The sequence below is a fragment of the Mugil cephalus genome, chromosome 8 (assembly GCF_022458985.1).
Source record: "Mugil cephalus isolate CIBA_MC_2020 chromosome 8, CIBA_Mcephalus_1.1, whole genome shotgun sequence".
Taxonomy (NCBI): Eukaryota; Metazoa; Chordata; class Actinopteri; order Mugiliformes; family Mugilidae; genus Mugil; species Mugil cephalus.
The window spans coordinates 27,477,882-27,494,259 of record NC_061777.1 but is presented as its reverse complement, the minus strand read 5'-3'; the positions used below and the strand labels follow the sequence as shown (position 1 = coordinate 27,494,259).

Below are 16,378 nucleotides of genomic sequence, written 5' to 3'. Positions count from 1 at the left end.
GCAGGACTTTGAATTTGTCATAGTGTGATGCTTCAGTGCTGTTTTGTTTTTTGGCTAACAGTAAAGCTAATGAATGGAACTGAAGAGGAAGTTTTTTTTCCTCTGAGGTGAAAACTGTAACATGAGCGAAGAATAGGTTTGATCATTTGACAGTTTCTACTGTTTATTATCAACAATACTTTTATTTTCCAATTTGCAATGAATAAAGTGAATGTGGGTAACAAGCTGGGCAAAGACAAATGTCTGTATGACAATTTTCACACCAGCTTCAGTTCAGCTACACCTCCACAGTTGAAGGCTAATTAAAACAGGCTAATTAATAGGTCATAACCAGAAAGAAATCAGTAATGAAGATCATTTCTTTGGAATGAAACGCACAGGATATTCGATGCCAAAACATAACGCTGACTTAGGATGTTTTCTGTAAGGCAACTTTTAAACATACAATGACGTATTTATGAAAAGAAATGACAACACTAATTTAGGTCACCAATGTGAAGCCAGTTTCTATCTCCAAAATTAAGACAAGGACACGTCAAAGGATTTGCCTCAGATCAAGATGGATTTTAATAGTTTTGTTTTTGCATTGAAATCTACATTCATATTAGTAGGATACAATTTGGTAAACACTGCTGATGTGTGGTTTTTTTTTTTGCCAATCTCCCTCTTTATACTGTCATCATAGTGTCAAAGGAAGTCTTGACATCAGTTTAATCATCTTTTTCTTACTCAAGTTTTGCTGGGCCCTCGCGTTGGAGTTTTAACAGAATGTCAAAATGCACAACAGAAGCAACATCTATTCTGCCATAGGAGGAAAAAAAGAAGAAGCAAGAACAAGTAAATAATAAAAAAGACATACCGAACAGACAAAAAATGAAACACATCACAACATTGGATATATATATATTTGTAAAAGCACATTCGTATTAATAGTCAATGCTTTGGAATGAAAACAGCAAAAGAGACGTTCACTGTGATCAACTGCCCTGCTTGTCCTCAACACATTCCACTTATATATTATGTTAATTTTCAGCTTTAACATTAATATCATACGTCAACAACCCTTCCCAAAAACACATAATAATAAATAAGAAAACAGGTGAACTGATTGGTCCTTGAGGTAAAACATGAAATGAAAAAAAGGATAAAAAATAAAAAAAAGTTGGAAATTTTTTGAAAACAACTAAAAAGAGTGGAAAAGGGTGAAAAAAATTAAATTAAGAAAAAAAAAATGTAAAAGATTGTGACGACAGACGAGAAATCCTGATGTCCTACAAGATTTTATTCTCCACACATGCTCTACACAGCCATTCACACAACTAAGCATGAAGCTCAGTAACAAATCACTTGCCAAGGTGGAGTCAGAACAAAGCCACTTGATGGGTGACATTTTGATATTTACATTGAAGTGATGATTAACTGACAAACTGAACAAAGTCAAGATACGAGAAAGCATAAAACTAATAGTGAAGAGTTAAATCGCCATATTCTCTTCTCCATCCTTCACTTTTTGATCTCTCACTCTGCACAAAAACTACTTTCTAAACTAGGTGCTTAAAGAGACCTGGCATGTACACTCTTCTGTTTCTGCTACAAGAAAAAGAGCACTTTGATAAAAGAGCTGCTGCCCGTTTTGGACTACCCTGGATTGAAGTCAAACACACCTACCTCCTGCTGTTTGGAAGTTTGGTGTGGAAGAGCATGCAGGTAGCTACACCGGCGTAGCCCACGAGGGCGGAATTAAAAGAGCACTTCAAAAACGACAGACCACGCACTTGGTTTTATAACAAGTGCGTCCAAAACAAGTTCTAAACGTTAGGGGGCACGTTGTAACGTCAGTCTGAGCAGTGTGTGCAGCAACAACTGTAATGGTAGAAGCAGCACTCGTAGTGTTCAGCAGGCAACAGTCTTGGAGAGGGAATGGCTCAAGAATAAACTCAACCAAGTGTCAGCCCCAATGGTGCAGCAGTAGCACTTCTGATGCTTGAATGGATATTTTCAACAGATCTGGGGAGTTGTTTTTTTTTTTTGTCCCTTTCTTCTTGTGCCTGGTACGTTCCAAGGTTCAAAAGCAACGTCTGACATTTTTTGAGGCAACTAAGCTTAAGAACTTTTAAAGTTACACTTTGCAGACTTACACATTGACTGGCATGCTGAACAATTCATGGCCACAGTTCAGTTCAGCTAAATGACTGTTGGTTAGTGGAACTGCCAAAAATAAATGAAACACTGACAGCCATAGTCAAAATGTATCCCCATTCCATGTTGGGTATTTTTATCTGAAGCCAGACAATCATCTTAATGATTTTCTTGTATTATCTGATTTTGTCTTCTCAAAGTGATTGTCGCCTATTCTTCCCTCCCGATCTTTGCAGCACCACTCAGGCAGTTGTACAGGTAGGCAGTGAGTTTAAGAAGAATCACAATATTTATTTAACTGGGCATTTAGGGGCCGCAGAGGAAATTTCCACTACAGCCAGATATGAGGCAAAAGGTCTTTTTTGTTGACTGTAGAAATAGAAGAAAGTAAAGTAGAAGGGAGGGAATGGTAGAGAGGACACCTCTCAGAGGCTCTGTGACCCCTAAGGCCCAATGTGGGCTCAGTCCTGTCCAATCTGGCTCAGTCTGACCCTTGTGAGGTCAGGCCAAATCCAGCCCTATCTGGTCTGGTCTGGTTTGGTCTGGTCCAGCTGGGATCCAGGCCAGGGGTTTTAGAACAGTGCTTTGGATCCTTGGTTCTCAAACTCTGACCAGGCATCGTTCAGTTCCATGAAGATCATCTTAGCGTACTGTTCATAAGACTGGCCTGTTGCCTGCAGAGAGAGAGAGTAAATGAATACAGAATGAGGAACAGTAAAGATGAGACAAGCAATGATAAAAAAAAAACAAGTGATTTTAGACTCTGGCCTGGCTAAATTTAATTGCAGCATATGTACCTTATCTGGATGGACAACCAGCACAGCCTTTCTGTAGTACTTCTTCACCTGGTCGGGTGTGACCAGGTCAGCCATGCCCACAGGTTTCCAGCGGGTTTCCCCCTCCCACAACACTGTGTGCAGAGTCGATAGCAGCGCTCTGATGTTTCGCTCTTTCCCTTCAATCCAGTCCAAAATCTAAAGCATGACAAAAAACAGACCTTTACTTACTAACTTCTAGAATGGAGGAAGGTGCAAACACTGGTCAGCACTCAGAAGCAAATTTCATATGGGAAAGTTCTGCCAAAAGGCCCCATAGATAGTATACCTATTGAGTCAGCATATCTGGCAAACAACAGAATAAATTGATGAGGTGGCACAACATCTCAATTTGTTCCAGTAAATCCATCTTCTGTGTCCTTCAATATGCATTTAGCTTGTCACCTGTAATTTAAGAGGATCCATGTCTTTTGTGATTTCCTCTCTTCTCATTTCAGCAATGGTCCTTGGTCCCTTCTGATTAAGCTTAGAAGCAAAACCCTGAGTTGACAGCAGGTCCTCAAAATCATCCTCCTTCACCTTTGGTTTGGGGCCTGCATCACATGAGGACAGAAAAAAATAGGCCTGACTTGAAATTTTTTAGATATGAACAGACTTTAGACTAAAGTCCTATTTGCACATGATGTAGAAATCATGAAATCAAACCCAGAGCATTTGAACAGGCTAAGCAAACTAAGTTTTACTCAAAATCACTATCCAGCAGTTGTCCCAACTGTGATTTACAGAACATCCTTCACAATTTGTAAGTGACAATAGGCCTGAAAAAAAAAGCCATGAATCAAAAAATAAAAACACACCCTGGATCAGTTTATGACAATTTTTTTTTTGATCAGAGAAAAGGGCAATTTGCATAGGATTAAGACAACATCCACAATTATTGAAAATAAGTCCCCACGCAAAACTTGTCCCAAGCGAATAAGGCTAAAGTTGAACACTTGTAACCACTTATTATCTTCAGTACTGTTCTGCTTCTGGCTTTTGATTGGTACTATCTATGCATTACTACAAGTAGATATAAAACAATATGGAAAATCAAACATAGACATAATTTCCCTGTAACACAGCGTCTCTTACCAAATCCAGGCCCACGAACTCCTCTCTCCTCTCTGCCACCGATGACGCTAGAGAAGTTGAGATTGTAATTGGGTTTTGTGGGCTGAGCACCTGCTGGCTGAGACACTGAGGATGCTTTGGGTGCAGATGCCGATCCAGATCCTGATCCTGGCAGCCAAGATTTGTTCTGGGCTGATGTGGGTCTTCCAGACTGCCAGGACTGGGCTTGAGGCTTAGCAGAGGAGGAAGGACCCTTCGTGTTAAATGAAGGCCCAGAAAAATTGCCACTGGAGGGACCTATAAGAAAAAACACAGAAGGATGACGGATGATTATAGATTTAAGTGTTTATGCTTTTATGGCAATGTCCCTTTTTGGGCCATTCCTCAGCTCACAGTAACACCATTATGTGTAACTAGACATCTTGCCAGTCCTCTTACCTGGTAAATTGGAGCTCAGATTTCCTAGGTCAGCAAAAGGATCAAAGGTCTGAGACTTGGCTTTTGACATCGATGACGCACCAGAAGCTACAAACACAGTAACAATACGTGAGGTACAACTTTTCAGACTTTTCACAATTTTCTCCAAAATGGACTCATTTATGACATAAGTATATTTTCATTCACTCACACCAAGTTCTTCCACCTACCCATATTGGTGTATTTGGGTTTGCTGGAGGCAGTGCCTATACTAGCAGTGGTGCCAGCTGCCCAGCTGTCCCATCCACCCAGCAGGTCTGGTTGGCTGGCTGATGATGTCATCTTAGGGACGTCATTCACATGCTTATCTATTACATCACAAATAGTAATTAAGAAAAGGGAAGAAAAAAGAAGAAAGAAAGCATATTTGATAAGTTATTAAGATTCTGGGTAGCTGGGATATAACAATAAGTGATGTAATGTAATGTAGTAACTGTACTTACTAAGGTTGAAGAGGCTGGTGTTGGAAGCGGGAGTCTGGTTACTGTTAGCTGAATTAAATCCGCTGGTAGCTGAACTATCAGAGGCCAACAAATCCCCAAACAGGTCCGGTCCAGACGCTTGTCGAGATGAAGCAACACTAGAGCCGACACCAGAGCTAGACCCCATCCCAAATGGATCGAACAGGTCGCCCATGGCTGAAACACAGGCAAAGTGAAGCAGAAGGAAATAAGTGGAGGAGTTCTTTCCTTTTTTAATAATAATGCAATTATCAAATATCAATCCTTGGTGCTTACGCTTCGAGTCTGGCGTAGCGTCACTGGTTGGCCCACTGAAAAACAAGTCTTTCTGCACTGCGCCTGTCTGAGCAGCAGGAGGCGCAAACAAGTCATTGAGGAGATCGCTGTTGCTAGAAGCAGCTTTGAGACCTCCCTGGTCTACTTTATGAGGAGCAGTGGTAACGTTTGAGGACATGGAAGGAGGTTCCAGGTCAGAGTTCAACCCCAAGAGGTCAGCTGTATCATCAAGAGGAGACTCCTGGGCTGCAGGAGGAGGGGTCTAATGGGACGCAGAGAAGACAGAAATAAATGGAAGCTCTACATCATAACACTACATGGTGAGGGAAATCATAGGGTATTGTTGGAATACAATGTGAAGATGATCTAAAGTTTTCTGCACCTGGAAGTCAGCATCAAATAGTGGTTCGCTGGGGTCACGTGACAGCGGTTCCCCACTGGGGACAGAGTAAGAGCAGGACTCCCCCTCTGACTGATCACTCAAGTCCTCCTGGTCATTCATGGATCCTCCTCCTTGGCTGCCTGAGGCATCCTGAGTGCCACGCACATCTACAAAAAGATGAAGGAAACTTGTCAGGGTAAATTTTAAGATGGGTAGTTATTTTTGAAGTATTTCAAGAGGTCAGAGAATGTTCCATGGTTTAAGCCCTTTCAGGATGGATTATCACAAGAAACAAGCTCTCTCCTCTTCTTTAGAAAGAAGGCAATTAAGATTATTATTAGAATCTTATAGTCAAAAGGTGTCACCACAAGAACACAAGTACGGTACCTTCCCAATCCAGTGTCTGGAAGAAGTTGTTGGAGTTGTTATCATCATTTATCGGAGATTCTGGTTCCGTTGCATTCTCTGGGGTCTGAGCAGTCTGGGGTGACTCTGAGTCATAAAATGCAGAGGAACCTGGTTGACGAGGCAGCTCAGGCTTACCTGCAGTGATTAAGGTTTAGTGTTTAGTTTATATGTAAAAGAGAATTTGAAAAAAAATGAAGGGATGCGCCCATAGCTTAACACTATCAGTGTAAAGACACACACCGAATTTACTAAGGATCTCCTGCTGTTCATCACGAGAGGAAAAAAGGATCTTGGGGTTGAGGCCCTTGGTTTGGAAGCCCTCCCACGGAGGGGACTTGGCGCTGGGTCGGTCTCTGGGGTCCACTTCAATGTCCAAGTTGACCTGGAACAGGTCTGGGTACTTCTCCTGGATGTCACAGGCATCCAAATCATACCTGAAAGTAAATCAGGTAGGCGGAAAAAAGAAGAAGCATTGGGATGTGAATTACTTCTGATGATACAATAAAATGGCAAGAATGATTCTGGGGCCAGAAGTGGCTTTGAGCCAGTACAAGCAAGGAAATAATTTAGAGCACTATGCCCTGGCTCCAGGCACTATACATACTTGGCAAATTTGACAGTGGTTGCGTTTCTCGGCACAAAGCCTGTGTGGAACTGGATCTGAAACATTTTCATGGATGCCATCTGAAACAGAAAAGCATTGTATTTAATATGTACATCTGTCATCACCACAATCAGTCATATGTATTTTGTGGCATATAGCCATTATTGATATGGATCCTTGCTCTAAAGCTTATGTATTCCACCTTTGCCTGCAGGCGTCCTCCAAGCGTTGATCTTGCATGGTAGATCACCACCAGCACATCTCCCTGAACTGTGACATTGAGGGGAATCTCTGCTCTCCCATCTTCTATCTTAAAGTCCCTGGAAAAGAGAGGTGGAGCATCAGAAAATGACTGACTGAATGAAAAAGTATTTTTTTATATTGTTTAAATAAAGACAAAATGAGTGTCATGTTTGTGTGGGAAAAAAACTTACTTCATCCTGTCATACTCCTGTGATGTTGTTAGGACCCGCTCATCTCCAACATAAACCTCACAGAATGGCCTGCACCCATTTCGTTGCTTGTTGAACAGCGGCACCGGAGTCATGATGATGGAGCGGATAATTACGGGCTTGCTGTGAGGGACGATGGGCTCCTCTGCCATCATGTCACACATATACTCTATGTACCTAACAATCAAAAGCAATATTGAGATTGCTTTTGATCACAAACATTTATAAAACAGCTAAAACTTGAATGTAAGAGAAAGTTTGTAGGGTATACAGAATGCATGATGGTGGAGTCATGTCCAAATATGACAGTATCAGTATCTGTGTGATTTTATACCTCTTGTGTGAGGGTGCTATGCCAGGTGGACAGCGTTTCATTGAGAACATGTAAACAGCAGCCTCAGCTGTGGTGAAAAGCCGGCAGAAACACAAGAAGGAGCAAACTGCCACTGCTGACGCTGCCCTGCCATCCTGCAGAGAGAAAGGTGAGGGCGACCATCAAACTGCTTGCAGGTCGGGTTAATATTCCTTTTTTTCTTTTTTCACAGCCGTGACTCTAAACCTGAGCTTGGATGGCGGACGTAACCTACCAGACAGTGCACTATACAGATGTTCCTCTGGTCCTGTTTGAGCCATAGATGCATGTTCTTGCACACACTGTAGAGACTGCGGAGGTTTGGGGCACGTCGCACCTGCCAGTTACACTCTGAAACCTACACACACAAGACGATTCAAACCTTAACTTAGCATTAAAGTAACAGAAATGACATTAACAATAGCAAAGGCTCTGCAGTAATAATGTATTACTGAGATGCAGGCTATGACAACTGCGGCTATTGAGTAAACAAACTACCTAGTCATAGCTATAATTTACCCCTGGTGTGGTTCCCACACCAAGATCCAACACCATGTGAGCACACACACTTCATACCCTGTTGTGGAATCGAGAAGGCCTGTATGATCGTTTAGAGAGGTTGTAGACAGCATAGTGGCCAGCATGACGTGAATCCAGGAACAGACGGACATCCTCAATGTTGTTCTTTATTGCAGACTCCACCCCTTCTGCTGGGAAAGACATGACTACACACACACACACACACACCCCACACACACACACACACACACACAACACACACACCACACACACACACACACACACACACACACACACACACACACACACACACACTGGTAACTATTATATTTTAAGTTTATTGCTTCCTCAAAATGTTCAATGATTGTGAAGATAGGATGTCACATGGTCTGCATTTAAGCCATTTCTGGACAGGGCCATTGGTTGCATAGCTTCCTTTTATAGCTTATATCATAGGTCTTCAACAGGGGGTCTACAGAAGTACTGCAGGGGGGTCGCAAAATCTTTGGTTGATTAGACATTTCTTTTTATACATTTCTATACATTTTTTTACCTTTTACTTTCCCCCGACAATTTAAAAAAAAACACATTAAGATGATTCACACTCATTTTAGTAAAAGGATAAATGGAGGAAGAAGATGTGTTCTCCTTCAGTCAGCACTTCACTCATCCAGCATAATCCATTAATACTGAATAGAAAACGATAACAATAATGTACATTTATAAATAGCACTAGGCCGAGTTTAATATACAACACATATAGTAGGTAGTGGGTCCCTACTTAATCTCCCTATCACTTTGTGGGGTGCTTGGCCTGAAAAACATTGAAGACCCCTGTCTTATATGAAACAGAATGTTTTAAAGCGGTTTCATGGAGGGGACTGTGCCTACCTGCTATTCTGGAGGTGATGTATGAAATATCCAAGTCACCTTTGGCGTAGCTGGAAAAGAAATGACATGAGGACTTATAAAAAAGGTACACAACACAGTAGGGAGGATGAACACAAGTCAGTTATTACTAAAAGAATAAAAGGGAAAATAAAAAGATCTATGAGGTTACACACAGCTAACAACCTAATGGCATGAGCTGGTTGAGAAACAAGCAAAAGGCTTTATATCAAGTAACCCAATGCTTGTTGTCATATCCGAACAGTCATCTCTGCTATTAAGTAGTACTGGCAGGTAAAGTGGTGTAGAAATAAGTCAATGGGCCTTGCAGCAATTAAAATCATACTAGAAATATGACAAAAAATAAAGGTGGTGGTTCTCAATGAATATTAAAATATTAGTATGTACAAACAAACTGTATAAAGCAAATAACCGTATTAGGATACAGACGTGATGTTGGTTAAAACACATACATGTAGCGTAATGATTATTTAGTAAGCAGTGGAGTCAAAACAGCTAACTACCATTCATCCGTTCATTCAGTCACTGTTGCAGGACAGTGATTTCCAACCAGGGTTACTTGTACTCTTATGGATATTTATGAAGTTGTTTTGGGGTTCGAGCAAAGACAGAAAAGTAGCTCAACTGATTGAAAAATAAATAACTATGAAAAAACGTGTTCCCAACTGAAAGGCATGGTACAGCAAGCAAGAATATTGAACTAGAGATTAGTTACACAGATAACTGTTTATAAAAAAAATCTAAAACAGCTGAATAAAGTAAATAGAACTATGCTATGCAAAGAATAGCCTCGAGATTACTTTAAAGGCTTCTTCAATTAAAAAAACAACAACTTATTAAGTCAATTAAGACCATATACGGAGAGTCTACAACTAACATTTAACTTTAATAATATTTAATTTTTCCTTTTCCATTTGTATAAACTTTAGCCAGAGTTAGCAAAGACGGCTTCAAGTAATGACTACAAGTTCAATTAGTCATGTAACAAAATGAATATAGCTTAAATGTAATTTAATTAAAACTGATGAAAGCAAACGATGAAATATTTAAAGATACTAGACTGCTAAATCACTTAAAGTAATAAAAAACTGTTTGCTAAAAGTAAAGAAAAGTTGAAATTAAACAAGGTGTCAGGGAAGGGTTACTTAGGTTTAAGCCAGTGAGACAGTTGGGAACCATTGATATATACATACAGTAAGGTATGGATGAGACTGTCTGTCTGTCTGTCTGTCTGTCTGCTTAGCTCCAAGTCATGCAAATGAATACATTTAATGGTATATACAGACAGGTCTGATGCAAATGCTCTTTCAATCAGACCAACATTACTATGTCATCAGCTCTAGAAACTTACCAGAGAGTAAGTTTCACTTGCTTTGTTATTTGGAGATATTATTTTTCCACCTTCAGCAATACTCATCTGTCCATACACATCACGCTCCACATTCATTCAAGTGAATTACTGAATGTTTGATGTTACGATAAGCAAGCTGTGAGGACGGACACAGCACGGCAAAGGGCTAGGTACGTTTCTGTTCGTCTAAATCAAACACACTACAGAACACACAGTAACGCATGAGCTGACGCATTTCACCGACCCATATTTACCTTGGGTTGCTAGGTGATGCACACATAGTGGGACCATGAGGGATTGGGACAGAGAAAAGAAACGACAAAAAAATAAACGACCAAACAAATGGAGCAAGATTGATGATAGAATAACCAAATGAAACATCAAACATTAACTGAATAGTGAGGCTATTAAAGGAACACTTTGTTTATTTTCAACTAGTCCATAACATGTGTTTAGATGGACAGTATGTCTCCTAACTGACTGAAACAATACCGATCAGAGGTTCCAACTTAACTGTACATGGACGCTAGTAAAATGATCTGATACCTTATTTCTGTTTTCGTTCCCCAAAAGACAATCCTGTCTTATGATTGGCGTGGTTACATTATTTACATGATTAAGGGATTACTTGTGTCCACGTAAGCGTAACCACTATGATGGGTTGCTGTGGTAACGTACCTAGTCCAGAGATAACTCCCGTGATCCATTGACCATCTCTTAGAATTGGTTAGAAGAACTACTACTAAGTGAAAAACCTGAAATAAGGTTTGTCTTTTTCAGGGCGAATCACTACTGCATTCCGGTAACTAGAGTGAATCACATTTCAGGAAATCAGGCAAACAAAATGTTCCTTTAAGGTAAATCAGGTAGCGAGGAAGGACTGAATATGAATGGCTCCATAGACAATTTACATGTGTGCAACAATCCACACTGTTTGTGGTCTGATGAAACCTCAAATTGAAACACAATGACTGAAAATCAACAAACAGCATTTAGATTGGATACCTGAATTAAAAACTACTTAGAAGAGCAGAAGTGAAAACTTTCAGAACAGGAAATGGAAAATGCTAACTGTATAGCAGTACCACAGCAAACCAAAGCTTGAACTGTCTAGCTTGATTGCTAAGCATGTTTGGAGGTTTAATAGATGGGTGCAAAATGTGTAAAGTTTAACTGACCGTCAATTCAACTACATAGGTTAACAAATATACATAATAATAAATGAATAATTAGCAGCTGTAATGTCTGTGACTGAAGATAGAACAGAAATAAATGCAACAATATCGTTTATGGTGACAAGGGTACAAAGACTCACCTGGCTACGGACTGAATAACCTTAGAGGAAGTGTCCTTAATGTTGGTCAGGAAGCGCTCTGTTCCTCCCTTTAAGATATCAAAGAGGCCGCTGCCCGACTGATCAGGATCATACACGCCTGTATACATCAAAAGGAAAGATGAGAAAACACTGATTACAATACATTTTCAAACACTATATACAGTGGCGGAAAAAGTTTTTGGACAGCCCATGCATTTCTGAAATACTGCATTAAGAATCACTCTTAGGTCTCCAAGTGCAATTTCTTTTAATGCAGTCAGAGACAAAATACTACACAAATCCTAAAACTTAAAATTGGACAAATCGCAAACCGAAGAATTAAGAGGAATTAAAAGTAGTAATTCAAGAAGAATGGGACAAGATTAGCCCTCAACAGTGTCAAAGACTCATGGGGAGCATGCAAGCCAGGATTAGAGCTCTAGTGCAAACACCTTTTGAAACACAAAAAAAGATTTTTCCACAAATATTTCATGATACTTTGAGATTGAGTAAAATTTAAAGGGTGTCCGAAAATGTTTTTCTACCACTGTACATATCACTCACTAAAATCACTCTCTCAATCACAGATGAAAGGGAACACAGTCAAAAAATAAAACTTAAATATTATGCTTTGGTATTTGTTTACTTGGGAAAATAAAGACTTTGTACATATCTGTGATATGCATGAGTATAAGTGAATCCCTGTATTCAGTATCTGGTGTGACCCCTATGTGCAGCAATAATGCTTCCAATAACATCTGATCTGTCTACAGTGTCTGGGAGGGATTTTAGTCCATTCCTCAGTACAGAGCCCCCATGTTGGGAGATGTTGTTGGGTTTCCTCATCTGAACTGCTTGCGCCAGGTCCTTCTACAAAATTTCTATTGGATTAAGGTCAGGACCTTGACTCTGTAATTCAAGTTCTTTTTTTTTCTTTCTGAACCATTCTTTAGTGGAATGGCTGTGTGCTTGGAGTTGTTGTCTCACTACATGTTTCACAATGTTGATTGACTACTGTGTCTTGCTTGTTTGATCGGGTCCATCTACTTTTTAGGAATTGTGTGAAAATCACCTGATTTTCACGCAGTCACACACACACACACACACATTCATATATATTCATATACACACAAGCTAGACGAACACAGGGAATCTGTTAATTAAAAAGGCAGCTACAGGGGAGTGATTCCAGAGGACAATGCAGGCTAGGCTACCTGAAAAGAGATGAACCATGAAAGGATGTAATAGAAGGCAAATCATTTTTATTTCTGTATTAATTTATTTTTTGCATAACTGATTGCTTTTCATTATTGAACTGTACTTTGAATATTGGCAACATTATTTTATTTAATTTGACTTTATTTCTATTACAATTTATTTTAGCAAGACAATCAATAAAGGTGGGGGAGGCTGCTATATATTCTATGACTGTGGGTATACGTCATCAGAAATGCGCTATTACTGGATAAGATCTTTCAGTTGCAGTGGATCTGCGTGATGTCAAGACAGGCCAGCAGGAGTCACTCCTCAAGGGAAAGAGCAAGTATATTCTGCCTTTGGACAGATGGTTGACTGGCAGTGCAGAAATCCTCTTAATGGACAGCAGACAGTTTCCATTTGTTAGAAAGTGCGTGTGGAGAGGGGTCTGTGTATATAGACTGTATGGAGAATGATAAGCCTAGTATGTTCATTTTGAGAAAATTCTTACATTAACAAGGGAAAATCATTCTATTATAAATTAATTCAAAAAAGTGAAATTAGTTATTTCAATTGAGGAAGTTTGTTCCCTCTGACATTTTTTGGCAGGTTATCTGTGACAACTGTTCCTTTATATAAAAACTCATGAATGAGGATGGCAGCCATCATAATGAGGGATCCACACATTTAAATGTCACCTTTTATGCAAGCTGTGCGACATGTCCTGTGCTTAGCATGTTAACAGAGCGACTGCACCATTTGAGCTTTAACATGGAAGCATTTGGAGAGGAGCAGGTGACTGAAAAACACAACTCTGCAACAGTTTTAAAATGTTGTGATTAAGATAGCTCCCACTTTAGATGATAAATTTGCACATTTATTTTTTTATTTATTAAATTAACACATATGATGATGTGGACCACCAGGGTTAAAAACAACTTATCTATCGGTCGTTGTCTTTGTCCTCAGAGGATGAGACTTTTGGTTGTTGTTAGGTGCAAATAAATACCTAGTGCCTCCGTGTCTATTACAGTTTCTCCAATAGCAAATTAATTAATTGCTAAATTTCCTTTTTTTGGAAAAAGGAGACCGTAAGGATGACAATGTTTTCCCTTGTGAATTTAGGGTCTTCACAGACAAAAATGTTATTGGAAGAGACCGTTCTAATCACACATTCCCATTTACCTGCATTGTTGTGGACGTTGTGGATCTGCATGGGCAGCTGTGCTCCGTTGTTGCCAAAGCCTCCGTTCTGCTCCAGCAGCTGCAGACATTCATAGCCATCATACACTGGACGCCAACAGTAGTATGGACTCAACATTGTTCCAGGAAGTTCAGCAAAATTAAAACTACACAGGCAAAACTGCTTTAAAATCTCAAACTGGAAAAAGTTTTAGAAAAAATAAAAATACATATACACAATGAATGGAACCAGAGTTTGACAGAAAACAATGCCCTGAGAAAATAAAAAATAAAACTTCTTATCTCAGTCACTAAATGGAAAAAAAGCAGCCGAATAGAATTCCAACAAGCAAATACGTGACAGCCACAAAAACTGGCTGGGTGAAATAATTAAAACTGAGAACCATCTAGGCCTGTGTTGCAGCATCCAGACAGCCTCTGAGTCTCTCTTCCCCTCCAAGCCTACCGGCTTCCCTACTTATCTCTCAACATCTCACTTCCATCTCTTCTCTGCCCTTTTGTTCACAGGTTTTCTCCTCTCCCTCCCCTCTGCTCTATCTCACAGTCTGTCTCTCCATATGCCTGTTCTGAGCTGCAGCAGACAGACGAGGAGAAGAAGAACTACGGGAATTATAATCGCCTTACCTCCAGCAGCGAAACTCCTTCTTAACCCTAATCAGATTAGCAATTGACAAATCTGCCTTCACTCTGCACACACTTACCAGCCCCATTAAAACTCGGTTTGGTAAGCAATTTATAGTGACATATACTCTGTGCCTAAATTTACTCATTTACTCCTGGGTTAAAAAGTACTTTTAGTTTAGGACTGAAACACTAACATGTGCATGAAACAATCCCAGCTCAGTCCAGAAGTGGATATAAACCTGGAGATTTTTGACAATGAAATCAGCTTTATATAAATCACAATGACTATGACTGAGGACTTAGTGATAAGTACCAGGATTTGTGGATTTGAGGTGAGAACTGTAAAAGACTATGTCTGCTAATTTAGTGATGGTCAGCAACATAGTAGTTCAATTCAATTCAATTTTATTTATATAGCGTCAATAACAATACAAATTGTCTCAAGACGCTTTGTCTGAAACCTCTACAGAAACCTGGGGGCGACAGTGGCAAGGAAAAGCTCCCTTTAACAGGAAGAAACCTTGAGCAGAACGCAGCTCATATGGAGGGACCCATCTGCTTGAGATAAATTAATTTCTATTCCAAGATCCTCTTAAACCTGATTGAGCTCAATTTGCTACTGCGGACAGAAAAATTGCCACTTAAAATACTACTTTAGTGGTCAAGTGTTGGTATCACTTTGCATTTGTTTTGTATTTCATTCTACTCAATTTCCACCTCTGTGTATCTCTCTCTCTCTCTCTAGGCCTATTAGGGTCATGCCAGCTGGGAAGAGAGGAGCCTGGGAAAGAGAATACAGACTCCTTTGTGCTCACAATCGTGTGTGTGTTGTATGTGAGACTTGGCAAAGTAAACAGATCGGCAATTTGAGGTCACACAGAGCGGAGGAAAGATTTGTGTGGTTGGCCTGTCAGTATCTTGAGGATGTGCTCAGTCATTATGAGCACTGACAGGAGAAGTAAACACCGACCATCGACCGATATTGATCATCTTGTGACAATTCAGTGTTCTGCTAGGAAACTTCTGCACCTATCATGTGGATGTTACTTAGACATGTAGCACCCACGTAGGCTAGACCAGGCACCCCCACCCCATAGTAATGACACTCCTTGATGGCAGCAGCCATCCCCAGCAGGATACAGCCTGCCACAGACACACACAACAGTGTAGGAACAAGTCAAAAAACATGAAGAACATCACAAGGTGTTGACCTGGCCTCCAAATTCACTAGATCCCAAACTGATCAAATATCTGTGGGATGATCCACAGAGGCTCCTCCCCTCAACCCACAGGACCCAAAGATCCCCACTAACATCACAGGACACTCTCAGAAGACCATATCCATTCTCTGAGTCACAACAATATTAGCCTGTACAACCACTTAGATACCACACCACACTATTTATGCTACATGCTCTTATTGCATATCTGGTTAGATGGTAAACTGCATTTCGTTGCTCTGTACCTGTACATGTGTTATGACAATAAAGTTTAATCTAAGCTAATCTAATTACAGGCTTCCTACACACTTGAAATTTCAAAATTCCATACTTTTTCCAGATCCTAATTTCCAGACATCACTGTACAAAATTCTAATTGATGGCATTTGACTGAACAGTTGTGTATCATGTAAATACATTTTCATTAATCTGAATGTATTTGCTTTTATGTCACCAAATAATTTCCTGAAGATTCAAGTTAGGTAATGTAGCTCATACAAATAAGTTAAAACCAAACCCAGATAAATTCAGTGAACTTTTTTTTATTGGAAATTGCACATGAACCATCTATGTAGCTGACTGGGTGCTCTGACATTTTAG

The 16,378-nt window shown here is 40.0% G+C and overlaps 1 protein-coding gene across 2 annotated transcripts in view; it reads right to left on the bottom strand.

Moving 5' to 3' along the window:
• Window positions 1–543: 543 nt before the first annotated feature.
• Window positions 544–16,378, bottom strand: part of gak (cyclin G associated kinase) — a 28,434-nt gene continuing 12,599 nt past the window's right edge. The window contains exons 10-30 of one of the 2 annotated variants that reach the window (XM_047591579.1): window positions 13,917–13,995; window positions 11,535–11,652; window positions 10,474–10,482; window positions 8,851–8,900; window positions 8,017–8,165; window positions 7,676–7,798; window positions 7,423–7,556; window positions 7,071–7,265; window positions 6,839–6,956; window positions 6,637–6,716; window positions 6,273–6,466; window positions 6,012–6,167; window positions 5,625–5,791; window positions 5,243–5,504; window positions 4,949–5,143; window positions 4,676–4,813; window positions 4,467–4,553; window positions 4,050–4,325; window positions 3,360–3,508; window positions 2,937–3,113; window positions 544–2,813 (exon numbers count right to left, since the gene is read on the bottom strand). In XM_047591579.1, the coding sequence (XP_047447535.1) occupies window positions 2,712–2,813; window positions 2,937–3,113; window positions 3,360–3,508; window positions 4,050–4,325; window positions 4,467–4,553; window positions 4,676–4,813; window positions 4,949–5,143; window positions 5,243–5,504; window positions 5,625–5,791; window positions 6,012–6,167; window positions 6,273–6,466; window positions 6,637–6,716; window positions 6,839–6,956; window positions 7,071–7,265; window positions 7,423–7,556; window positions 7,676–7,798; window positions 8,017–8,165; window positions 8,851–8,900; window positions 10,474–10,482; window positions 11,535–11,652; window positions 13,917–13,995 (2,958 nt within the window). In that variant the 3' untranslated portion in view covers window positions 544–2,711. The remainder of the gene's footprint in view (window positions 2,814–2,936; window positions 3,114–3,359; window positions 3,509–4,049; window positions 4,326–4,466; window positions 4,554–4,675; window positions 4,814–4,948; window positions 5,144–5,242; window positions 5,505–5,624; window positions 5,792–6,011; window positions 6,168–6,272; window positions 6,467–6,636; window positions 6,717–6,838; window positions 6,957–7,070; window positions 7,266–7,422; window positions 7,557–7,675; window positions 7,799–8,016; window positions 8,166–8,850; window positions 8,901–10,473; window positions 10,483–11,534; window positions 11,653–13,916; window positions 13,996–16,378) is intronic. The other variant, XM_047591581.1, reaches the window with a different exon arrangement.